The 26491-nt window shown below is 48.1% G+C and overlaps 2 protein-coding genes across 6 annotated transcripts; one reads left to right on the top strand and one right to left on the bottom strand.

The window, feature by feature from the left end:
- Positions 1–215: 215 nt before the first annotated feature.
- LOC105815618 (olfactory receptor 2H2-like) lies at positions 216–1085 on the top strand. Its single transcript, XM_012650816.1, has one exon. The coding sequence runs from the start codon at positions 216–218 to the stop codon at positions 1083–1085; it is 870 nt and encodes a 289-aa protein (XP_012506270.1).
- Positions 1086–2308: 1223 nt separating this feature from the next.
- Positions 2309–26491, bottom strand: NLRP3 (NLR family, pyrin domain containing 3). Of its 5 annotated transcripts, none has more exons than XM_012650852.1 (10): positions 26443–26491; positions 25954–26272; positions 22777–22890; positions 20559–22311; positions 16741–16911; positions 14347–14517; positions 12745–12915; positions 6698–6868; positions 5821–5991; positions 2309–2852 (listed from the first exon to the last, which is right to left on the bottom strand). In XM_012650852.1, exons 2-10 carry the CDS (start codon positions 26234–26236, stop codon positions 2753–2755), a joined length of 3105 nt encoding a protein of 1034 aa, XP_012506306.1. In that variant the 5' UTR covers positions 26237–26272; positions 26443–26491; the 3' UTR covers positions 2309–2752. The 5 variants fall into 5 exon arrangements, with proteins under 5 accessions (XP_012506306.1, XP_012506305.1, XP_012506308.1 ...); XM_012650851.1 differs by having other exon boundaries at positions 25954–26344; positions 26443–26485; XM_012650854.1 differs by lacking the exon at positions 6698–6868 and having other exon boundaries at positions 25954–26344; positions 26443–26485.

Genomic DNA, 26491 nt, shown 5'->3' with positions numbered 1-26491 from the left:
TGTAGCAGTTCGCTAGAATCATCCGAGTCTGGAGAAATGGGCAGGTGAAATGTCCAAGAAGGAACTGAGATGAAGGAAAGGCCAGTAAACGTTCAGAGAGAACATTAATACAGAGTAGGCAATTTTACTAAAATCAAATCCCAATTCTCTCTGCCTTCTGCAGATAGTTCTCTACTTGATGTGTTGCTCTTCTTGATGCCAGGTGGGTGCTGGACATGGACAATGACACCATCCTCGACAGCTTCATCCTTTTGGGCTTCTCAGATCGTCCCAGGCTGGAAAAGATCCTCTTTGTGGTCGTGACTATCTTTTACGCGGTCACCCTAGCGGGCAACATCACCATCATAATCCTGTCCCGCATAGACCCCCAGCTCGACGCCCCCTTGTACTTCTTCCTCACCCAGCTCTCCTTCCTGGACCTCTGCTTCACCACCAGCTGCATCCCTCAGATGCTGGCCAATCTCTGGGGCCCAGACAAAACCATCAGCTTCCTGGGATGTGCAACTCAACTCTACATCTTCCTGGGACTGGGAGCTGCCGAGTGTGTGCTGCTGCTGGCCGTGGCCTTCGACCGCTACGTGGCTGTGTGCCGGCCTCTGCACTATGCGGCCGTCATGCACCCACGCCTGTGTCAGACGTTGGCGTTCCTGGTCTGGACTAGTGGGATTTTGGGCACCTTGGTGCACTCCCCCACCACCATGAAGCTGCCCTTCTGCCGTCATCACCGGGTGGATGACTTTGTCTGTGAGGTCCCTGCATTGATCCGCCTGGCCTGCGGAGACACGCAGGTCAGCGAGCTGCAGACCTCAGTGATCGGTGCGGTCTTCCTGATGGGGCCGCTCCTGCTCATCCTCGTCTCCTACGGCCGCATCGCCAGGGCGGTGCTGGCCATGCGGTCCCGGCAGGGGCGGAGCAAGGCCTTCCACACCTGCTCTTCCCGCCGGGCGGTCGTCTTCCTTTTCTACTGTAGTGTCACTGCCGTCTACATCCAGCACCGGAGCCATTTTTCCCAGAAGGGAGGGAAATTCCTAACTCTTTTCTATACTGTGGTGACCCCACGCTCAACCCCCTCATCCGCACTTTGAGAAACAAGGATGTGAAGGGAGCTCTCAAGAGGCTATTTCGGAAAGAGAGAATGGCCGGCGAGGGGTGAGGGCTCAGACTCAACGGGGAGGTCAGCTTTTGTGTGATTCAGTTATTCACAGGGTTTGACATGTGGCACTCCCTGTACCGGAGTGTCTCAGTGATCAGTGCTGATGTACAATAAAAGGAAAGACTTAAACTCAACAAATACAAAAAAGTTTTACATATTCCTGAATTTTCAACTAGCTACAATAAACATGAATTATTCTTTTTATTATTTATTTATTTTTTAAATTCAGGATGTTATGGGGGTACAAACATTTTGGTTACATGAAATGCATTGCCTCCCTCGAGCCAGGGCTACAAGCATGTCCTTCCCACATACAGTACGCTCTGTCTCCATTAGCTGTGGGTTTACCCCCCAACCCGCTCTATGCCCCCCCACCACCCCCCACATGACTGGCACCCAGTGTGTATTACTACCATGTGAGCACCTTAGTGTTGATCAGTTAGTACCAATTTGATGGCGAGTACATGTGATGTATGTTTTTCCATCCTTGTGATACCTCACTTTGAAGGACAGGCTCAATCTCTATCCAGGATAATATAAGAGGTGCTAGATCACCATGGTTTTTTGTAATTGAGTAGAACTCCATGGTATACGTATACCACATTTTATTAATCCACTCATGTATTGATGGACACTTGGGTTGTTTCCACATCTTTGCAATTGTGAATTGTGCTGCTATAAACATTCAAGTGCAGATGTCTTTTTTATAGAGTGTCTTTTGTTCCTCTGGATAGATGCCTAGTAGTGAGATTTCAGGATCAAATGGTATTTCTATTTTTAGCTCTTTAAGATATCTCCAAATCACTTTCCACAGGGGTTGTACTAATCTGCAGTCCCACCAGCAGTGTAAGAGTGTTCCAATCTCTCCGCATCCTAGCCAGCATTTGTTATTTTGGGACTTTTTGATAAGGGCCATTCTCAACCGGAGTTAGGTGATATCTCATTGTGGTTTTGATTTGCATTTCCCTAATGATTAGAGATGTTGAGCACTTTTTTTATGTTTGCTAGCCATTATTCTGTCTTCTTTTGAAAAGTTTCTGTTCATGTCCTTTGCCCACTTTTTGATGGGGCTGTTTGATTTTTTCCTATTAGAAAACATAACTACTATAAAAATTAAAAATAAATAAGTAGCTGCCCCCAAAATGCCACATAATACACAGTCAACTAGTTCTGTGCCTTGGTCAGTTACTAGAAAGAGAACAGGAATGATGATATGAGCAAAAGGAAACAGAACAAAGAAGGAAAAACGATGGCAGGGGGCGGGTAGAAAGAGTAAGAAGATGAAAAGAGAAACAGAGAAACTGTTTTATTAACTGAGTTAATTACACGAGGTCACCCCACGAGGAGCACCCTCTAACTGAGGCACTGCGACGAGAATATCACCCGGATGATTTCCTGCCTTGATACCTTTGCCCCGAGGTGAAGGAGAGGCACAGGTTCGCCACGCAAGGGCGTCATCGCCAAGTTTTGCTCCCTGACGCTGGACTGGAAGGATGGCAGGGCTGTGGTCTTGACCCTGCTGGATGAGGGCTCGCCCCCTTGTGGACGCCTGGGGGTGCGGGCAAAGAACACTGGCATCCGGCAGCCCTGGTTCCATCCCTACCACGACGGCTCAAAGACAATGGCCAACTCGGGCTTTTCTTCTCGAAGCGTTTCCAAGGCAAGTTTTGTCTCATAATTGAAATACATTTCACACAACCTGTAAAAACAAATAGAAAGTCTTGGGCTGTACTCTTTCAGAAAACTCAGAGTTTTGGGCCTTAAAAATCTTATCTTCTCACGTTCCTTAACCCACACACCTCTGAGCTCTAAAATGCTGAGCTTCATGTCCAGTGTGGCTTCTGTTACATTTTAAACCTTCAAGTTGGGAAAACTGTACACATGCATGGAAGTAGAGAGAAAAGTATAATGAATCTCCACGTGCCCGTTACCCGAGTTCAGCAGTTAGAACAGCTCACGGCCAACTTTGTTTCGTCTATCGCCTACCCACTCCTCACATCGATGGATTACTTTAAAAACAGCATTTCATGCATCTATAAATATTTCACTCTGTGACACTGAGTAAAGAAGGCTTTTTAAACATAACCACAATATGTCTACCACACAAAAACATTGAACAGTAATTTCTTAATATCATCAGATATCCAGTGTTTAAATGTCCTCAATTGTCTTGTCAAATTTTTCACGTTATGTTCACTTACTCAGGAGCCCTTTGAGGTGCATGCCCTGCCATGCTTGCTGAGCCTCAAGGCTTTGGTATGAGCTCGTCCTCCTCTGCAGTGAAGTGTCCCTTGCCACCTAACTAAGGAATCAGCCATCTGTCCAGCAATCTTGCTTTAGTCGTATTACGGACTGCATGTCTGTCTTCCTTCAAAACTCATGCACTGAAGCCCTAACCCCTGACGTAATTGTATCTGGGAATGGGGCCTTTGGGGGGTAGGCAGAGTTACATAAAGTCATCAGAGTGGGGCCCTCATGATGACATTAGCAAGTCAGGAAGAGGACTGTCACCGGCAACTGAAATAGCCAGAACCTTGAATTTGGACTTTCCAGCTTCCAACTCTGTGAGAAAATAAATTGCTGTTGTTTAAGCTACGCAGTCTATAGTACTTCGCTATGGCGGCCTGAGATAAGGCAGGGTGATTTACATACATGCATTGGCCAGTCTATTCTGAGCTTCCGCCCGCACCCCCAGGTTGGGTCCTGAACATCCCCCAAGACTGGGTCAGTGACCCTGCAAACAGCAGTGTCTCCAGCTTCATCCTGAGTAATCCATCCCTTTGTTCCTCCATTTGTCTCAGCTCCAGGAACATCAGCTTGTCCTACAGCAAACGTGCTCCACTGTGTCTGCACAAGGATGCAATGTTTATCTAAGGCCGGCACGGTGGCTCGTGTCTGTAATCCCAGACCTAGAACTTTGGGAGGCTGAGGCAGGAGGATCGCTTGAGCCCAGCAGTTTGAGGTTGCTGTGAGCTAGGCTGACGCCACGGCACTCTGGCCCGGGCAACACAGTGAGACTGCCTCTAAATAAATAAATACACAAATAAACTGTTTATTCAAACCTGCATTCTAGCAGATCCTCAGCCTTGAAGTGATGGATGTGGACCGAAGTCCCTAGACTAAAGGAATTTATATTTAGGGGAAAAGACATAGATAATAAATAAACAAGAAAATGACACAACACAAAAAAATGGTGATCTGCACACACGGGAAAATAAGAGGAGAAGACAAAGGGGCAGGCTGGGCTGCTGTTTTCAGTAAGATGGCCAAAGACAGCCTCACAAAGACCACCAAGCAGAGAGTTTAGGGATGTGTGGGAACAAGAGGGGAGAGAGTTCCAGGCAGCGGGAACAGCAAGTGCAAACGACAGATCACCGTGACTGGAGCAGAATGAGCAAAAGGTTGGAAGATGAATCCGCAGAAGCAGCAGGGCCGATCATGCGGGGCGCGGAAGCTGCCGTGAGTCTGTAGCTCTGACTTTGAAAGTGACGGGAAGTCACTGGAGCATGCTGACAGGGGGGATACGATCTGGCTCATGTTTCAGCTACACCCTTTGTCTGCTACAGCCAGAACAACAGGTGTAGGGAGTCTGTCAGGACACCACGACAATCCAGACGCCGGGGAGGATGGCGTCAGCCAGGGCGGGAGCCGTGACGTGGTCAGTGAGGGGACAGGCTGTCAAAGCGGAGCCAACAGGATTGGACGTGGGTAGAAGAAAAAGGAGACGTCAAAAATAGCACCAGGAATTTTTTGGCCTGAGCAACTAGGAGTAAGTTACCCCTGACCGAGATGGGAAAGAAGCAGGTCTTAGAAAGGAATAACACAGGTTTGGATTTGGACGGATCAGAGAGACATTCAGACGTGGAATTCATGCAGATGCAACCTGGAGGGCACAGCACATACATGGTAAAGCAAGAAGACCAGAGGATTTAAATGAGGGAGAAAGTATAAAGAAGAAAAATTAGCCCAAGAACTGAGCTCAAGGATTCAACATATAAAGGTCATGATGATAAAGAAAGGCCAAAAAGGAGACTGAACAGAAATAGCTGATGAAGTGGGAGAAAATCCAGAGAATATTAGCCCTAAAACCAAGCAACGGAAATGTCTTAAGGGAAAAGTGTGATCATCATGGCTGACAAAAGCCATGAGACTCACTAGGAAACTCTCACTAGAGAGGTAATGACTACCTTAGTGATATCACTAAAGATGGAAGTGAGCCAACAGTCCCCTAACACACTGCTGGGTTTTCTAATCTTGATGTTTCCAGAGCATTCTTTTCCCATTTAGAAATCCTCCGAAACAAAACAACATCTCAATAGTAAAGACTTTGGCAATGAGGATGAACCACAGACTACTTCCACAAAGTACAATCTCTTATATAGAAATATAATCCAATTTGGCCATTATCTCATTAGGACTTGTGTTTCTTTGGGGAATATGGATGCAAAGTCTTTTCACACCCAACTGAGCTTGATGACTCTGAATGTCTGCATGAAGTTAAATAGGTAGCTCATAAGCTATTGAAAAACAAATCTTCAATGACTGGCCCAGGCCCAACCTAACCCTGAGTGCAAATGAAGCCCGAGCCATCCTGAATTTTGGTAACTGGGCAAATTTTTCTTAGCACTCTGAATGCCATGACTTGAATGTCCACAGCGCACACTTACTGCAGGCTTTCCAGGAGGCAGCCCTGCTGTTTCAGGACTTCACAGAGCATCATGACGCCCAAGTCACCCAGGTCATTGTTGCCCAGGCTCAGCTTTCGCAGGCTGTGGTTGGAGGTCAGAAGTGTGGAAAGATCCCAGCAGCAGTGTGAGGTGAGACTGCAGTTGTCTAGTCTGCAAGAAAGGGGGTGATTTAAGAAAAATGTCTGCTTAACCATCCCTCCAGGTCCCCAAGATCTTAACCTGTATCGCTCCAAATACAATTAAAAAACCAAGCACGAGATGAGCTTGCTTGAAGCACTCTTGTATGCCAACAGTTACTCTTCTCTCCTTCTTACATGGGCGTATCTTTTTCAAGTCTACCAGACTGTGTAGATCCAATTAGTAACAGTGGTTTGTGAATTGATTTTTCCCAAATTCTGTGTCTTCCCCTAAATTTCTGTAAAATGCAAGAGCCATACTGCCCTCGCTCACTTGTGGTGCAAAGGATTGTGGTAAAAGGGACTCAAGTGTCTACCTTAACACCATCTAGAATGGTGGTCCCCAGCCTTTTTGGCACCAGGGACCAGTTTCGGGAAAACAATTTTTTCACAGACTGGGGTGGGGGGTGGGGGGGTGTCGGGTGGGACGGGTGCGGTGCAGAGCTCAGGTGGTGAGGTGGTGCCTGTTTCTAACATGCCATGGACCAGCAGTGGGCTGCGGCCCAGGGGTTGAGGACCACAGATCTGGAAGAACTCTTCCCAGTCCCAAGGTCCTGTAATCAATTAAACCCCAGGAAGGCGCCTCACACCTTTTGAGATACAGATTATCTCGTGGTCGTTCCCCCAAACTTCCCTCTGCCACCATGTGCTCCCATCACGTAGGAAGCCACGGCACTTACTCCAGCACCTGAAGCTTGCAGCTGGGGAGCAAGAGCCCCTTGCAGAGCAGCTTGACCCCCGTGTCTCCGAGAGCGTTGCCTCGCAGGTAAAGGTGCGTGAGATTCAGATTAGTGCTGAGCACGGAGGACAAAGCCGAGCAACACACTGACGAAAGGCCAGAATTCACCAACCTGTGGAAGGAACAGGAGGACAGTCCTCAGTGTCCCATCTCAGCAGCTGCACCCTTCAATTAAAGGTCAGGAGCCAGTATCTTGGATGTCACCTGAGGAGAGGCTTTTCTCCGGCTCCCACAGGAGAGACAGGTGATGGACTCAGCAGACACTTTGCTGGGATCAGTACGGCAGGAAGAGCAAAAGCAAACTGATCTGGACTCCCGCCCACACTCTCCTACCTTCTTACACGGATTCCTTCTGGCAGCGAACGCCCCTCAGCACCACCGCCTCCAGAAAGACACCCGAGTGCCCCTGACTGATCCTGCCCCAGCCCTGCAGAGACCTGTCTTACCCAACTCTCGTATCAACCTGGCAAGGGGCGGTGCAGCTGTAACCTTCACACACCTTTCACAGATTAGACATTTGAGCCTCATGAAATCATGTGTTTCTCTCAAGGTCGAAGAGCAGGTGTGTGGTGGGGCATAAAGCCCCAGGTTTGCATTAACCTTAATATCATGCTTGAGTCAAATTAAGCATATTCTATCACCCCAAAAGAGAATGGGGGCTCTGAAACAGATAGCTGTGTCCCTCCTGCACCGAAGCTCACAGGGTGGTGTGTTATACAGAAAAGCACGCACGCCAGGCATTCAACAAAGTTTTGGCTTTAGAACATCCTACACACACATTACATGCCTTCCTGTCAGAGGTCTTGACAATGGCATGCTTTTTAAGCTCTTCGGTATCTTGGTATCTAAGAATCCAGAAAAATCGAAATACAGAAGGAATTCGTTCAGAGAGTGTAGCATGAACAGATGGCCAGAAGGCAAAAGAAGTATTTACGCATCTATTGGTCTCCATCCTCCCTGTCAAGGATTAATCAAATTAAAAAGGTAGATTAAGCAAGCCAGGGGGAAAATGAAGCCCAAGGGGGATGAATAAAAACAAAGCAAGCTTTTTGTTGTTTTTTTTTTTGAGACAGAGTCTCACTCTCTTGCCTGAGCTAGAGTGCCGTGGCGTCAGCCTAGCTCACAGCAACCTCAAACTCCTGGTTCAAGCGATCCTCCTGCCTCAGCCTCCCAAGTAGCCGGGACTACAGGCATGCACCACAATGCCTGGCTAATTTTTTCTATTTCTTTTTTTAGTTGTTTGGCTAATTTCTTTCTATTTATAGTAGAGATGAGGTCTCGCTCTTGCTCAGGCTGGTCTCGAACTCCGAGCTCAAACGATCCTTCCGCCTTGGCCTCCCAGAGTGCTAGGATTATAGGCATGAGCCACCATGCCCGGCCACAAAGCAAGTTTTAAGTGGCTTCTACTGAGCTCTCATTCCCAGGTAAGAATTCTATACGGAGTCCTTAATGAACATGCAGCAGGTATTTGCAAAAATCAGGAACATTCCAGTAGACTAGAGATGGTCTTCAAAGAAAAAGAAAAAATACTAAGTTCTGTAGTGGCAAGCTTCCTCACTATTTCCAGAAAAAGAGTAGAAAGGATTATTCAACAGACGTGTGTGGAGCCCCGCACAGCGCAGTGGCAGCAGTCACAGACATACGGCACAGTTCTGTTAAGAAAAAGTCACACAAATTGTCAAAACCTGGGTGACCATGAAGGCTGAGTGCTGAGTACATTGAGTACATAATAAAGTGTTTAGAAAATCAAACAGCCACGTCCAGTCCACTGGAGAGGAGAACGTGACCGATGCAACATACCTTGGCTTCAACCAATCCACTCAACTCAGTTCTGCCTTTACTGAGCACATGTATCTGCCGTGTACTGCATGAGGTTAATTCGGGGTTTTTAAAAATTTATTAAGTATCTATCTTATGTCACAAAAATATCTCATAATGAAAACTGAAGAAGAACTAACATTTTTTGAGTATTTACTATGTGCTTGACCATAGGATAATGACTTTAAACACGATTATCACCTGAGTGCAGTGGCTCATCCCCGTGATCCTACCGTTTTGGGAGACTGAGGCGGGAGTCTCACTTGAAGCCGGAAATTCAAGACCAGCCTGAGCAACATAGCAAGACCAAAATTAGCCGGTGTGGTCACCCACACCTGTAGTCCCAGCTACTAGAGAGGCTGAAGCAGGAGGATCACCTGAGCGCAGAAGTTCGAGGCTGCAGTGAGCTATGATCCCACCACTGCACTCCAGCCTGGGCAACAGAACTAGACCTTGTCTCAAAAAAAAGGATTATCTCATTGAATTATTACAAACCCAAAACAGGGGGTGTTATTTTTATCCCACTTTTAAATTGAAAACATGAGAATCAGAGCAATTACTTGGAGAATAAGTGGGAGCTACTTAAATGAATGGTAGAAAATGGGGGGATAACTTCCCCTTCAGGAAAAAGGAAAAGAGTATGTAAGCGTAAGAAAGATTAAAAAACTAGGCCAGGTTCTTAAAACCAAAACCTAATTCAGTCTGACTCAAAATGGATGGGAGAGTGCGCAGGAGACAGGGCAAGGTCGAGGATAACCTACGTGCCAACTAAGACGTGCCAGCTTCACGCTGACTTCAGGGAAGAGTTTTTCGGGGTTTTCGAACAAAGGCTCAATATGTTCAAAATTTGCATTTTATAAAGTTCCGTTGGTGTTACGTAAAAAAGATGAGAGGTGTGGGGAACTGAAAGTAAAGAGAATTTAGGACTGCCCTAGCTGGGCAGCCTCCTGGAAAGTCCCACTAACCAACAAGGCAGGAAAAAAGAGGGCGGGAGTAGGTCAAAGGATGGGGGTGGGGGTAGACTATCATAATTAAACCAATTTTTCAAATGTTTAGTATGTGATGCTTGTATATTAATAACACTGGGGTAGGGGGACAAAATTAGCAGCCAGAGATAAGGATCTGAAGTTCAAGAAAAGAAAATTGGCTATGCCTAACAAAATATAAAATGCCTAAAAGTTTTGACTCATTTTTGGTTTTCTTTGAAACGGGGTCTCACTCTGTCACCCTGGGTAGAGTGCAGTGGCATCACCAGAGCTCACAGCAACCTCAAACTCTTGGGCTCAAGCCATCCTCCTGCCTCAGCCACCCGAGTAGCTGGGACTACAGGTGCGCAACATGGTGCCTGGCTAATTTTTTCTATTTTTGGTAGAGACAGGGTCTCGCTCTTACTCAGGCTGTTTTGACTCATTAATTCCTGTTAGAGATATCCATCTCAAAAAAGTATATATGCATAAAATTGTATACGCTAATTGTTGTTTTACAATTTACAGAGTTGTTTATAATAGCAAAAGAGTAGAAACTCATCCCAAAATTCATTATTTGCTAAGTGGCTAAATAAATTATGGTAATGTAGCCAGGTGCAGCGGCTCATGCCTGTAATCCCAGCCCTTTGGGAGGCTGAGGCAGAAGAATCACTTGAGGCCAAGAGTTCTAGACCAGCCTGGGAAACATGGTGAGACCCCATCTCCACAAAAAGTGAGAAAAATTAGCCAGGTATGATGGCGCACACTTGTAGTCCCAGCTACTTGGGAGGCTGAGCCAAAAGGGTTGCTTGAGCCTGGGAGTTGGAGGTTACAGTGAGCTGTGATCACGCCACTGTACTCCAATCTGGGCGACAGAGCAAGACCCTAGCAAACTAGGTCATTTAAAACACCATATAAAGTGTATTAGAACGGATAGATGGATGGATGAACAGATGGATGGATGGACTGTGTAACAATCCATTTTATAACAAATGCCTGGATGGTTGTTCACCAGACTATTGTAAATGGCTCTCTCAGAGGTGGGCTGAGAAGGAGCTTCCAGTTTTTACTTTGTGTACATTATGATACGTTTACACTAAGCGTGTGTGACTTTGTAATAAAAGGTTCGTGAGCGATATCTGGGTTTGAGACCTGTTTGGGGAGCCACCTGTCTATAGGCTGTTTTTGAAGCTGAGGGGTGTATGAGAGATCCCAGGGAATGTGGAAACGTTTAGTAAAGCAAAGAACACCAGGGGCGAAATCCCCAGACGGCAGGAAGAGAAGCGAACGCAGAGTCCAGGGAAGGGAGAGCTGTCACATCGGCAGGAGAGACTGAGCAGTGACCCAAACACAGAGAGAGGAAGGCGTTGAAAGAGGAAGTGAGACGAATTAAAGGCAGCAGATGGCAGCTAAGATAAGGACTGGGGCGGATCCACGACAGTTGGAACCAGGGTCCCGAGGCTCAGCCGAGCGCCCGTGCCCCGGCCTCTCAGTTCTGCCTGCTCCGCCTGCAGTGCTCTTCCCCGCTCCGTCGCGGCTCCTGCTCACGCTTCATCTGGGGCCCGCGCCATGCCACCTGCCCGAGAGCCATCCGCCGACCCTGGGCGAAGAAGCAGCCCTCGCTGTCACTCCAGTTTTTGCTGCAGAGCGTCTCTGTATCGCACACTGCTCTGCTGGTGTGTGGTCTAGCGTGTGCCGTCCCCTCCCTGTAAGAATGCGTGTTTGCGGAAACGGGGTCTCGGTCTGCGTTACTCACTGCTACCGTCACGGAGCCCCCAGAATGCCTGCAAAATAGCGAGGCCAAACGAATCATGTCTGTTGAGCAAACCAAGAGTAGCAGAAGGCAAACTGCTTAAACAAAGAGAGAGAGAAAAACAACGCAGGGGAGGGAGGGAGGCGCCACGCACAGACTCACTCTCAGAAAGTGGGACGGCAACGTCTGCGAGCGGCTGATGGGACAGTCCAAGGAAGCGGCAGAGCTTCGTGAACATATATGGGTTGTTAATTATGGCTTAATAACAGATTAATAGATTGCTTCTCAGGAAAGACACTTTCTATTAATATTATATTTTGTCTTGAATGCTGATCTGGTTAGTATTTTATCAGTAATGTGAGATCTATTATTTGTAGATAATATTGACAGAATCAAGATTCAAAAATGCCTAGACAATGGGTTAAAAGAGAAATAAGATGAAATTTAGCAGAGCGAAATGTGAGACCCCACGCTTAGGTTGGGAGCCAAATGAAAAGGCCGACTGGGATTAAGGCAGTGGCCGGTGGGGTCACACAGGTGTGTCACATGGAGGCCCACCGCCTCCCACCTGGGTGTCCTTGGGCAACGTCAAGGCTCCCTAAGCCTTTTTTTCCTCCTTTAGAGACACTAATACCTACTTTGTATTATCTTTATGAGGCCAACTGAGATAACCCATGTAAAGAACATGAAAGAGCGGCAATGCGTTGGTAAGTGCAAGATTGCTAGTAAGCGTTCTGTATCATTATTTACTGCAGAATTCCAACATGAACCAAAAATCCTATGTGATTGCCCACAACAAGGAAACCACAGGCTCCACCATAGAGGGCTGCCGCGGGAGGTAAAAGTTCCACCATGCACCTTCAGGTCTGGGTTCCTTGTTTCAAAAAGGGTCATTGACAAACCAGCCCTTACCTAGGAGAACGTGACTAAACCGCTGAGTGCTGAGCCCTGCCAGCCGGGGCTTTCAAGACGGCTACGCGAGATAAGACGACCGAGACTGCGGTGTCGTTTCCGGTGAATTGGGATGGGGAATTGCTCCTCCAAGCCCTGGGCAGAAGCACAAGGACTAATTCCCAGAAACCAGAGAAGGTGCTGCGTGGGTATAAGAGCTCTCTCCCGGTGTAGACGCCTTATTGTGCAGCAATAAAACTGTGACTGTTCATGCAGTTGTGTTAGAAGCAGGTTTTTTAGTCATTGGGGAATATACAATCTGTAAGGTTTCTTCCAACTCTAAGAAACTCCAATTCTATAATCATAAGTTAGCATAAATTACCTTATTAGCAATAGCATTGTTACACGCACCCAGTGCTTCAAACCCCTTCTGACAGTGTTACCTCTTTACCTTCGACTCCATCTGATTAATCTTTTTCAGAGTGACCCCATGCACATTTGCCCAACAATTCACTGCTGAAGAGAAGCTGCTTTCCTGCTGAGACGCCCACGGAGACTTACCCCAGCTTCTGCAGCTTACACTGTGGCTGCTTGGCGTTTTCACATAGAATTCCGACTCCCGAGTCTCCCAGGGCATTTTCCCCCATATAGAGTCTCGTCAGGGAGCGACTGGTGCTCAGGACGGAGGCGAGATCCTGGCAACACGCAGCCGTGAGGCAGCAGCTCACCAACCTTGCGGAGAGACGGCAGAACGGCAGAACGTCAGGGCCACGACCGCGCCCGTTCCCCACCGTGAAGTCAGGAGGCGCTCGTGCCGCCACTGCCTCTACTCCGGGTGCTTGTGGAGGGAGTGAATCCGAGCCCCGTATCAACTTCTGATCTCCTTTCTATTTGGTGGAATAACAAGGGAGCGCTTCCCAAGCTCATCCCAACATTACACCTTCCCAGCTCCCTACATTTACTTTTATTGTGGCAAAATATATGTAAGATAAAACTTAACGTTTACCCATTTTTCAGTACGCAATTCAGTGGCCTTAAGTACCCTCACATTGTTGGGCAACCATCGCCAGCATCTATTAATATCTCCAGAACCCTTTTCCTCTTGCAAAACTGGAACTCTGTACCCATTAAACAACTATGCATTTCCCCTTCCCCAGCCCCTGGCCACCATCGCTCTGCTTTCTGTCTCCATGCAGTTCACTGTCCTGCGTACCTTCTAAGTGGAATCACACAGCACTCGCTCCTTTGTGTCTAGCTTGTCTCACTCAGCGTAATGTCCTCAAGGGCCTTCCACGCTGTAGCATGTATCAGAATCCACTTTAAGGCTGTTATGTATGTAAGTAGCACTTTTTTATCCATTTTTCCATCAATGGACATTTGGAGTTATTTCTACCTTTTAGCTGTTATTAATGCCGCTATGATATGGGCTAGACACATACGTTTAAGTCCCTGCTTTCGACTCTTCTGCAGATATACCCAGGAGTGGAACTGCTGGCTCAAATGCTAGTTCCATCTTTAATGAATCCCATGATTTTTGAGGAATCACCGTGCTGTTTACCTCAGAGCCGTACCATTTTACATTCCCACCAACGACGCACAAGGCTTGCGATTTCTCCACACCCTCGCCAACACTTGCTTTTCAGTTATCTTGTGTGTTTGTTTTTGCTTTATAACAGCAATCCTAATGGGTGCGAATCGGCCCTTCCATTTTTAACTGCCTTCTTCTCTCCTTCATCAAAATGCAGCTCTCCCAGAAGCGGTCAGTGAAGGACTGCATACAACATCAAGTGTCTGCATTGCTTTGGCAACATTTTTCCTATTCAGTGTGGGGACCGAGGGTGGGTCATGATGTTCCAAAACTCTTGGAAAGCAATACATTACACTGTTTTATTTTCTCAGCTAGGCTGTAGGTATTATACCTTAAAGGCAGGCACCATTTTTCTTATTATTATTTATGCTCCTTGTCAGGGCTCAGTATGCGGCTTTCTCCACAACACCAACTGACTGAATTATCAACAAACACCCAGAGAGAAACACAGGAAGTCTTCTGGGTAGCCAAGACCATTCTCACACTAAAACTCTGGCCCACTGTGCCTGCTTGGAGCCAGAGCTCCCCAGACGTGACCTGTTGGCAGAGCTTCCCAGGGAAATGAGCAGACTCACCAGAGCTTCTCCAGGTTGCAGAACAGATGCTTCAGTCCCACACACAACAGTCTGATTCCAAAGTCTCCCAGGGCATTGTCGCTCAGGTCCAATTCTAGCAGCTTCTGGTTGCTGCTCAAGACCAAGGAGATGTCGAAGCAGCACTGATGGGAAAGGCCGCACCGCCCCAACCTTCACACCAAGAGCAAAAGCAGAAAGCGTCAGAGCATGGCCTGCATCTCTGCCAGCGCCTTCCAGCCCACGCTTGGTCTCTGCACCAGGGAGGGCATACGTGTTCTCACGTTGTAAGGAGAAGATTGTAACGAAGTTTTCATGGAAGTGTCATCTGATCAAAGAACTCCTGAACACAGCCCAAGATACACCAGCAAGGTAGCTGCCAGGCTCCCTGAGACCACGAGTGTGGAGCGCCAGTGAACTCCCAGCAGTAAACAATGCCGAGCACATCGTGGTCAACCCTCAGATGGATAAATGGCACGTTCCTGGTGTGCAAATGACCTGTGGATTCCACCTCTTTACCACGCGTTCCTAACACTTGAAGCGCCCTCAACTGGGGGCTGCTCGCGCTACGGTTGTGCTCATCTACTTTGTGTCTTTGCCAACACTGTCCCCCAGCCTGTTGGATGAGTTGAGCCCCGCCCTCCCTCTACACTGAAGGAGCAAGCAGCTCTAATTCTTGATTTGTTTTACAACCAACCACATGAGCGTGCACACACACACACACACACACGCACGCACGTCACTACCACCGTCACCACCATGAACAACAACAAAAACAACACTTTGTCCCGGTCATGGGGGCAAGAACAACATTCCAGCTCCTTTCCAGGGCAACAGCTCATCTGCCCTACATGGCCTAGAGACTAACTTCCTTTTTGTCCCCATCTTCATACCAACTCCAAGCAAATGAACAACTAGATCTCCAGTTATCTGCAAAACCTCTCATCATGACCCCAGCTTCCCTGTTTGTGTCTCACTCTCTGGAATCACGCAGGGCCACCCCTGGGGGGTCATGAGGAGAGCGTCATGGGTAATGCTGGAGAAGCAAGGTTAAGTGCCCAAAACAGCCAGAGCCTTGCAGACAAGAAGAGGATTTGTAGCTTATCAAAAGACCAGAGAGAAAGTATTCAAGCAAGGGAATGGCACATCGAATTAGGATTTTCTGAATGATTCTCTGCCTTGTATGTGCAGAAGGGATTGGTAGAGGCCAGAACAGACAAAGGCAGACCAAGCAGCCGACGTTTGTCCAGTCCTCATTCTTGAGCACTAACACGTACTAAGATGTCCAGACATTGCAAAGATAACGGCAAGACGGACAGACGTGAATCCCGCCTCGACGGACTGATGGCGAGGGAGTCATTGCAATGACCAGGCATGCGGCGGTGTTGTCGGACCCGGACTGGCAGGGTGAAGATGAGGCACGGTGGGCAGTGGCTTGTGCCATGTGCAAAATTGCTAAGACTGGTGCCAGGTGAGTGTGGTGAGCAAAACAGGGAGGTGTAAAAACACCCTAGAGGGGCAGCTTTCACATTGGACACGCGGCTTGTGAGAATGCAGGTGCCTGCGCACGTCCACAGCGCCGGTGACGCGACAGAGCCCAAGAATGCCCCGGCCCCTCGTGGGCAATGCGAGGCACGTGAGTGTGGTTCACAGCGCAGGCCAGGAGCAAGCACGTTACCGACCACGTCGCAGGAGAGTCCCTGCGACATTGCAACAGATACCAAGTATTTTCAAGGTTTCTAGCTCAAACCATTGTTGTATATGATGAAACTCTCAATTCTCATCGACGAACACGGCCGTGAGGAAATAGAAGATACTGAAAGTCATGGTTTTTGCCGTCCCACCACGAAATGACTTTCTTTTCAGTTTCCCCTCATACTTCCACATCCAGCACGGCCCAGACAGCAGGCCTCCGGTTCACTCTGCCTTCTCACTTGTCATGGCTGAATCATGTCCCCCTCAAAATGCACATGTCTAAGCCCTAACCCTCAGGACCTCAGAATGTGACTGTATTTAGAAATAGGGTCTTTAAAGAGGTAATTAAGTTAAAATGAGGTCACCCGTGTGGACCCTCATCCATTCTGACCGGTGTCCTTAAAGGAAGAGAGCAGGACACAGACACACCCAAAGGGAAAACACCGTGCAGGCGCAGGGAGAGGACGGCCTTCTAGAATACAAGCCAAGGGCCTAGAAGAAACCGTCCCTGCCAACACCTTGATCTTGGACTCAGCCTCCTAAACCGTGAGAAAATAAATTTCTGTTGTTTAAGCCACTCAGCCTGTGGTACTTTGTTAGGCAGCCCTAGGAAAGTAACGCACCACTGACCCAGTCCCTAAGCCCCTTCTCCAGAGCCTGCCTGTCTCTGTCCCTCCCTGTCACACACGCACAGGGACTTACCACAGTCTCTGAATGTTACAGCCGGGATCCCGGAGCGTTTCACACAACACCCTCATCCCTGGGTCCCCCAGAGTGTTGTCACTCAGGTCCAACTCAGTTAGGCTCTGGTTGGTGCTTAGAACCGAGAAAAGGCCCCGGCAAAAGTTGGAAGTGAGATAGCAGTTCACCAATCTAGAAATTGGAAGGAAGAAGGAGAGAAAAGAAAATCAGCCTCTCCTAGTAACAAACCGGAGCGGGGGGCCGGGGCGCCCGTTCAGAGAAAGGACTCCCAGGGTGAAGAAATGGGTCACAAAGCCAAAGTCCTTCCCGGAGGAACAAAGAGGCTGGTGAGCCTTGTTAAGACCAGCTCTCACACTCTATGTTGGGAAGAGCATGAGCCTGACTCTGGCCAACCCTGGGTGGGTGGCTTCTGGCCTCTCCCCTGGTGTCCTTCTCCTCCCTCCCTCATCGGTCCACTGTCCTGCCCATGACCCCGGACGCTCTGTGCTGAATGTTCCAGAAAGCAGTCCTCACACTGGCTGCACATAGCATTAGGGGTGCTCTCAAAGGTCCTGAGGCCAGGCCACACCCATGGCAATAAAGTCTGGGACCAGGGTACATGGATATTCTTTAAAATTCCAGGTGACTCCAACATGCGGTCACATGTGAATCACCCGTGGCTCTTGTTCCAATGCAGAGTCTGACTCTCTAGGTCTAGGATTGGGTCTGTGATTCGCACTTGTGACAGGTGCCTGGCCGAGGCCCACCCTGCTGGCTCTCAGGAGGCTCTGGACATAAAGCAAGCTCCCACCCCCAGAGGAAGGAAGCTGTCATCTGGAGAGACGGATGCCAAGCTTCTCACCGGGAGCTTGAGTCAGAGTCTCGGCGAGCCTTCCTCGCAGCCGTGTGAGCTTGGTCAAGACTCTTGTCCTCTCCACCTCGCTTTTAGGGCCCTAATGGGCGGCTCTGCCTCTTTTTCTACCTTTCTCTCTCTCTCCCTCTCCCATTGCTATGGTCTAAATGCTTGTGTCCCCCTAAAATTCATATACTGAAATACTAACCCTCACCGGGATGGCATTAGGTGGTCGGGGTCTTTGGGATGCGATTAGGTCATGAGGGTGGAGCCCCCACGGAAGCAAGCACTGGCCTTATAAAAGGGACCCAGAGAGCTGCCTCGCCCCTTCCACCACATGAGGACACGGCGAGAAGGTGCCACCTGTGAACCAGAAAGTGGGCCCTCGCTGGACAGCGAAGCCGCCGGGGCCTTGAGCGAGGACTTCCCAGCCTCCAGGGCTGTGAGAAATAACTCCCTGTTGTCTATAAGCCGCCCAGCCCATGTGCTTCATTAGAGCCACCCACGTGGACTGAGACACCGAGTCTCTTTTCTAGCCACTCTGAGCTACTTGCCGTTGCTGAAATAAGCCCTGCTTTCCTGGCCTGCCCTCTGAACCCGCTGTCCCCTCGGTCTGGACGGCCCCTCGTCCACACTCGGGTCTCTCAGCCCCATCTTTCAGGACCTGGCCAAGGTGCAACCCGTCCCTTAACCTGCCTCCTGCTGGCCGAGGCCCCTGCCCACCTGCTCTGCGTGCTCCGCAAGGGCGCTTGCCGAGGCCCGCAGCCCTCGACCGCCCACCCTGGTTTCCCGACCATCCCCGCAACCAGGACTCAAGCCCCTGTGAGCAGGACCTGGATCTCAGCACCACTGCAGCCCCAGTGGGCAGTCAGTCAGTCCTTCATGGCCAAATGGTGATGAGAAAGTCATCCTGGTAGTGGTGATGTCAAGGCATAGAGAGAGCCACCCACTGCTGCCGGGGAAGGGCCCAGCCTCCTGTTTCCCTTCGTTTTGCCCTGTGTGAAGCGTCTTCTATAGAGCACAAAGCCACACGTTAACAGAGTGGCCACCTTCCCACAGCCGCTGCGGGTGGCCCCTGGGTAGGAGGGTAGGAGGCAGTGAAGGATAAACCAGGGAGGGACTCAGAAGTCAGGTGACTCACCCACTTCACTGTTCAGACTTCGTCCCCTGGCTTCCTGTGGCTTCCAATCCCTAGCAAGTCTGTGAACACACCCTAAGGGGGTGCTTCTGGCAACAGCCTCATGCAAAGCAGCAGGGGGGCCCGGGAGGAAGGCCCTCACCTTTCCAGCTCTGCTTCCCTCGATTTACCCTCATTATATTTGTTCCAAGAAATCTGTATCCCTCCCCACTGTCATCTGCACATACTTTATTTTCTCAAACTTTGTTCATGACCTTGTTCAACCCTTTACCTTCTTCTCCACTCACCTGGGTCCTACCGATCCTTTAGGAGAGGCTCAAACTTTACTTTTCTTAGAAAGCTGCCCCCAGCCTCCAGCTTGAAGGACCCCTGTCCTCTGTGTTCTGGGGACACAGAAACTGTGGGCTTGTTTTGCGCTTCGGCTCTGACTACCATGCATTAGTGCTCCAAGTAGATCACAAGCAATTTAAGTTGACAAACATTTGTATGCAATCCTATGCCCCATATAATACCTTGTGCTAGACTGGCATTCCCCACACTCTTGTTTCTTGTTTTATTGTTGTTTTTTTTTTCTCATCCCATTTATCTTCTCACTATAAGTCAGTCTCTGCCAATGTAGGGCTCTGGTAGAAATGCGTGGTGGTGGCGTTACATAGCTCTGGTAATTGTATGTAGAAAATAGTTGAAAAGAGGAGAGGAAGAAAGTGCCAAGAAAAAGGTGGCCAACAGGTATATGAAAAAGTGCTCAACATCACTGATCAGCAGAGAAATGCAAGGCAAAACCACAATGAGATATCATCTCATCCCAGTTAAAATGCCTTTTGTCTACAAGACAGGCAATAACGAACACTGGCGAGCACGTGGAGAAAGGGGAACTCTCGTGCATCGCTGGAGAGAATGTAAATTAGTGCAACCACTGCAGAGAATGGGATGGAGGTTCCTCAAAAAACTACGAACAGAACTACCATATGATCCAGGAACCCTGTTACTGAGCATATATTAGAAAGAAAGGAAGGCAGTGGACCAAAGAGGCATCTGCACGCCCATGTTTATTGCAGCACTAGGCACAATAGCCAAGATGTGGCATCGACCTAAGTGCTCCACGGACGAATGGATACAGAAAACGTGGTATATATATAAAATGGAATGTTATTCATGTTATGTCATTTCAAAGAATGAAAGCCTGTCATTTGTAGCGACATGGAGATGAAACTGGAGGTCATTATGTTAAGTGAAATAAGCCAGGCATGGAAAGACAAGTGTCACATGCTCTCACTCATATGTGGGAGCTATAAATTTTACAAATTGAACTCATGGAGACAGAGGGTAGAATGATGGTTACCAGAGACTGGGAAGGGGAGCAGGAAGGTGGGGATATAGTTGAGATGCTTAATGGGTACAAAAATATAGTTAGATAGAATGAACAAGATACAATATTTGACAGCAAACCGGGGTGACTATAGTCAACAATAAGTTGACTTACAATAAATGATTGTACTCCTTAAAATAACTAAAAGAGTGGAATTGGAATGTTCCAAACACAAAGAAATGATAAACGCTTGAGGTGATGGATACTCCAATTACCCTGATTTGAGCACTATACATTGTATGCCTGTATCAAAATATCACATGTACCCCGTAAATATAGGAGGGCTGTCCAGAAAATATCCAGCCATTGTTAATACAACGATAACGGTCACATGGCTGGATACTTTCCAGACAGCTCTCATATATACCTATTATGTGCCCACAATAATTGAAAATTTAAAAGAAAGAAAAGAAAAGGAAAAAGGTGGCCAGAAAGAAGAGGGCATGTTCTTTTACCTGCCAGAAGCCGAATTTCCTTACCGATGAGAACAGGCAGCATGAGGACCTGGGAGGACACACCGGACCATGTCAAGGTATCGACCTTCCTCCTCCTCGTCGTCTTCCTCCTTGGGCGTGTTATGAAGAAATCCCAGGGAAAGTGATCGTACACTACGACAGTTTGCAATACAAAAAGAAGAAACCACATGGTCCATTCTGGTGGAGAGATTGATCTCAATTTTGGGGAAGTGGTTCATGGCCCTTTGCACAAAATCCTCCTCCTGCATCTCGTACAAGCAGTAGAACAATTCCAGCTGGCTGGGCTGGATCTGCAGCTTCTTGGCCTTGGCTTTCACTTCTATCCATTTCAGCAGCTCCAGCCTGATCTGCTGAGAGATCTTGCAACTTAGTTTCTTCTCCAAGTAGGAGGTCCTCTCCTGGTTTACAAGGCCAAAGAGGAAACGGACAACAAAAATCAAATACCCCTTCTCGAACTTGCCATAGTTTTCAAGAAGGACCGTCACATCTCGGTTCGGAAGCTTTGAACGACTCCCCCGCGCGGTCCGCAGCCCTCCCTCTTCCTCCTCTTCCAGCAGGTAGTACATGGCAGCGAAGAACTCCTGGAAAGTCATGTGGACGAAGCTGTAGAACTTCTCGCAGTCCACTTCCTTCTGGAACAGGTTCATCCTTAGGAAAGTGGACACATCCACCCTCTGCAGGCCGTGATTCCGGAGGTCAGACTCCTCAAAGAGGATTTTCTGGTTCCAGATTCCATCTGCGGCCAAAGAGCAGAGCCCCCGAAGGTGGTGGGAGAGGGGGTGCTCCTGGCTGCCTCCCCGGGACTGCAACAGACTGGAAAGGAAGAAGACGTACACCGCAGTGGTGGTCTTGGACGTCTGGGCAAGACTCTTGCCACTCTCCATCTGCTGCTTCAGGCCAGTGCACACAATCCAGCAGACCAGGGGGATAAAGCACATGGTGAAGAGGACCTCGTTCTCCTGGATCAGTCTGAAGGCTTCCCTGGCTTGCGCCTCGTCTGAGAAGTACTTGAAGAAATACTCCTTCCTTTTGGCCTCTGAGAAACCCAGGATCTCTATGTGACGGGGATGGTCCAGCAGGTGCTGCAGTTTCTCCAGGGCCACGGGTCTTGTGGTAATGAGCAGAGAGGCCTCGGGAAGTAGCTTCTTCCTGATGAGGCTGCTCAGGAGAATGTCCCCGCGCTCGGCCTTCTGCCAGTCGGTGCAGAGTGCCCCCACGTGCTCGTCAAAGGCACCCTGCAGCTCATCAAAGCCATCCATGAGGAAGAGGATCCTGGAGGGCTTGCTTATGATCTTCTGCACAGGTGGGTTTGGGTCAGGGCAGCAGCTAACGATCAGGTCCCTCAGACTCCTCCGTGTCACCAGGCTCACCTCCCGACAGTGGATGTAGAACAGATAGTCAAACCTGTCTTGGTAGAGCTTCCCCGACGCCCAGTCCAACATGATCTTCCTGGCCAGTATTGTTTTCCCAATGCCTGCCGCTCCCTGAAATACCACCGTGTGCACAGGCTCGGAGTGTTCATCGTCGGGATCAAACAGCAGCTCCATCTTAATGGGACTCACGGGCTTGTCCCACGTCTTGGTCCTGCCTATGGCCAGGAGCTCGTGCTCCCTCTCCTGCTGGCTCGGGTGCTCCTTGACGAGCTGCAGCCGCGTGTAGCGTTTGTTGAGGTTCACGCTCTCACCCAGGCGGGCGTTCCTGTCTTCGATACACTGGAATCTGCTCTTCATGTGTTTTCTGTACTGCTTGCAGTAATCTACGGCAGAGACAGACAGGTAGGCTTCGGGAAAAGCCCTCACACATCCACCGAAACAGGAGCGCCCTGCGCAACTGGCAGTTGGAATGGAGAAATGGGAAGTGCAGTTCCTCTCCACTGCTTGCGTACGGAAGGTCCCAGAAACTCTGGCGTCAATTTTTCGCATACACGGTTGAGCAAAACATCAGTGCTGTCTATGCACCACCAGCCAGAAAACCCTTTTTTTCAATTTTAAGTAATCTGTAGCCCATGCCTTTTAAAACGTGAAACACCTAATCCCCTCTCCCTGGGTCCTGGGGCTGTAAGGAACCAGGCAAACATGAACTTATTTCTTCAGCTGATGGTGCATTTGCTGAGATAGGCCTTTGCATCCCCAAAGAGCAGGAGCACGTACGATGGCCAGACTTCCCAGAGCCTCCTGAACCAGGTCTCAAACCCCAATTGGAAGCACCACCGATTGCTTACCTTTCCTCGTTTTACAAATAGAGATTCTGGAAAGGTACCCCAGTAAACCCATCCACTCTTCTTCAATGCTCTCTTCGTGGCATATCACAGGGGGATTAGAAACATGTGCATTATCTGAACATAAAAGGAAAAAAAAAATACAAAGTGTCAGAAACCAGAACTCTTAACTCAGAGGATGCAACTGACACCCAGCCTAATACTTGGCATGGGCCAAGATGCCCCAAACAGCTCCCAAATCAACACGTGGCTCAGAGTTGCAGATGGCAGGTGTGTAGTCCAAAGTCCAGCTGGGAGCATTCCCGCACAAATTTCAAAACAATGGCTGTCACCTACCTGCCAACCATTGTGTCCGCACTGTACCCAGCCTTAGAATCTCTTTCCCAGCCCAGAAATTGATCAGCAAACATGTGAAGTAGGCAACGTTTCTTTTACCCTCATTTGTCTTTGGCAGTTCCCGGCACACTGATTTTGAGGCCATCTTCAAGTCTTCCAATATCCCCAAGAAGGCCCTGGGCTAAGGATCACCCTTCCCTGACTCCAAATACCTGTGATCTATTTTACCCACATCTTGTGCTTTCAGGTCTAAATTTCTGGGTCTTTAAGAGTAAGAATTACCAATCTGTTTCATGTCGAATTTGGTGGTTCAGAGTCCTGGCTGATTCACCTAGGAAGGTTTAAAAAGGTTTTAAAATGCCAACTCCAGGACTCCACCCCCAGAGATTCTTTTTCAATCCATCTGAGGTGAGGCCCGGGCACCCGTACACAGTCAAAGTTCCCGGGTGACTCCAACATGCATCCACAGCTGAGAACCACGGATCTAAACAGTCACTAGATAACACATCCCAGGGAGGAGTGTTACAGGAGAAATGGAGACATGGTAGAACAAGAGCTAGTCACCAAGGGAAATATGTGAGACAGATAGCTTTAGGTAGGTAGGAACCACCTAAGAGTGACAAAAGGGATTCTTGGTAATTGTCTACTTATTCTGAAAGCAAATGCTATTGGTAACCTGATCACAAAAAAAAAAAAAAAATCCAAACATATAACTCAAACCAAAACCAAAGACTAATTCTTACCTAAAGCCTAACCCTAGCTCAGAAAAAAGTAATAATAATTTCTAACCCTCATTAATAATTTTTCTGCCTCAAGATCCAGATATGGAAGCCCATAAGACATAGTGGTTAACAGCTGGGCTTTGGTCAAAGACATACCTGGCTTGTCATCCTGGCATTGGCTCTGACTAGAAAGGAGCAGTTAGATCTCTTCCAGGCTCACTTCATTCGTTTGAAAGTAGGGACAGTATCAGTAACTACCACATGGGGTTCTTGAATGTGAAACAGAAGCCGTAAACACTGCTTAGGGAAGTACTTCTGCAGCTACAATTATTATACTTTGGTTTGGTTATGAGTATGTAAGTACTGACACAATTATAATTGTGTTTTAAGCACAACCACACGTAGTATGAGGAGCTGGATGGAAACCTGGAGGCAGGTCCAGGCACAGAGAGATTTGGAAAAGGTGGGAGTAATGAGGACAGGTTGCTAAAGGTAGGTGAAATCTGAATTGGGTTCCTAAAGGAGTTAGAAAAAGCAAACTGTTTTCCTCCATCTTCTCATAGCACTACCATGAGAGGAAGAAGGCAAGACAATACAAGAAGTGATTTTTTTAAAAAAACATACTAACTTCTGTGTATTAAAGGACACAGTCAACAAAGTGAAAAGGCAATTTACATAATGGGAGAAAATATTTGCGAATCATATCTCTGATAAGCGGTTAATATCCAAAATATATAAAGAACTGCTACAAGTAAACAATGAAAAACAAACAACCTGATTAAAAAATGGGTAAAGGGGGCTGGGCGCGGTGGCTCATGCCTGTAATCCTAGCACTCTGGGAGGCCGAGGCGGGTGGATTGTTTGAGCTCAGGAGTTCGAGACCAGCCTGAGCAAGAGTGAGATCCTGCCTCTACTAAAAATAGAAAGAAATTAATCAGACAACTAAAAATATATAGAAAAAATTAGCCGGGCATGGTGGCGCATGCCTGTAGTCCCAGCTACTCGGGAGGCTGAGGCAGAAGGATCGCTTGAGCCCAGGAGTCTGAGGTTGCTGTGAGCTAGGATGACGCCACGGCGCTCTAGCCAGGGCAACAGAGTGAGACTCTGTCTCAAAAAAAAAAAAATGGGTAAAGGACCTGAACATGTTTTTCTCCAAGGAAATAAATATAAATAGCCAACAAGCTCTTGAAAAGGTGTTCTGCATCATTCGTCATTAGAGAAATGAAAACAAAACTACAATGACATGCCGCCTCATACTCATTAGAATGGCCGCTATCAGAAAGAAAAAACAGAAAATAAGTGTTTGCAAGGATATGGAAAAATTGGGACCCTTGTGCACTGTGGGAATATGAAATGGTGCAGATGCTATTGAAAACAGCATGGCAGTTCCTTAAGAAAATAAACATAGGATTACCATATGATCCAGAAATTCCACTTCTGGGCATACACCCAAAGTAATTCAAAGCAGGGTCTTAAGGAGATATTTCAATAATGCTTGTAACAGCACTGTTCACGGTAACGCAGAGGTGGAGGTGACACCAGTGTCCACGGACAGACGAATAAACGAACTGTGGTGTATCCACACAGCGGGATGTTACCCAGTCTTAAAAGGGGAATTCTGACATGAGTTACGACACGGATGAACGCAGAGGACATTATGCTCAGGGACATAAGTCAGTCATAAAAAGACAAACACTGAACATGAGTCCACTTATATGAGGTGTCCAGGACAGTCAAATGCATAGAAAACAGGATGGTGGTTATCATGCTAGGGACTAGGTCCACGTGACCCTCAACGGAGTCCAAACTTCACAGAACATATCCCTTTATTAAAAGGATCTGTTCTGAAAAATTTGGATTCAGTCAAAAGGCTGCATTCAAGGATTCAGAAGGCCACGGGCTCCACACCCATGGGCTAGGAGGGTGGGCCAGTGGGGAGTATGTTTAACGGGTAAAGAGTTTCAGCCTTGCAAGACGTAAAGCGTTCTGGAGATTGGTTGCACAACAACGTGAATGTACTTAACACTACTGAACTGTACGGTTAAAATTATTAAAATGGTAAATTTTATGTTACATGTACTTTACCACAACTTAAAAACAAAAAGCTCCTCCTTCCACTCACCCCACTCTGGCTCATCCCTCTTAGCTTTCTCATAAAGGTCTCTCCTGTTGATTGCAGCAAAAATCCACACGGCCATGGCCCATGCCTTCTCCTCCCCGTTGAAATCGATCATCAGGGTGGCCAGATCCGCGTGGTCTGCTTTCTCTGTCTGGCCCCGCGGGAGCGAGACGCAGCCCTTTTGAGGAGGATAGTCTTCCAGATGCATTTTGAATTTCTTGAAGTCCACATCCTCCAGGTCCTCCAGGTATCTGGCCAGTTTGCAGCGGGTGCTTGCCATCTTCATCTGCGGCCTTTCTCAGGGTCCCTGGGCTCTGGTCCACTGGGATACCAGACAGTGTGACAACAGCATATGGCTAACAACAGTCTTTTGAAAGTCTCCACTTAAAGAGAACTAAATTATCAAAAACTCAGAAAACTCAAAGGGGAAAAATATTACATGACTATAACAAGTCACCATCATTAATTTTGAGAAGTGAGCCAAAGGCTTACCTGGAGGCTCTCCCGTTGGCTCGATGCAGGAGTATGTCCTGAGCCATGG

Source organism: Propithecus coquereli, unplaced genomic scaffold (assembly GCF_000956105.1).
Source record: "Propithecus coquereli isolate 6110/MARCELLA unplaced genomic scaffold, Pcoq_1.0 Scaffold340, whole genome shotgun sequence".
NCBI classification, from domain to species: domain Eukaryota; kingdom Metazoa; phylum Chordata; class Mammalia; order Primates; family Indriidae; genus Propithecus; species Propithecus coquereli.
This window is presented reverse-complemented; position numbering and strand designations above follow the sequence as displayed.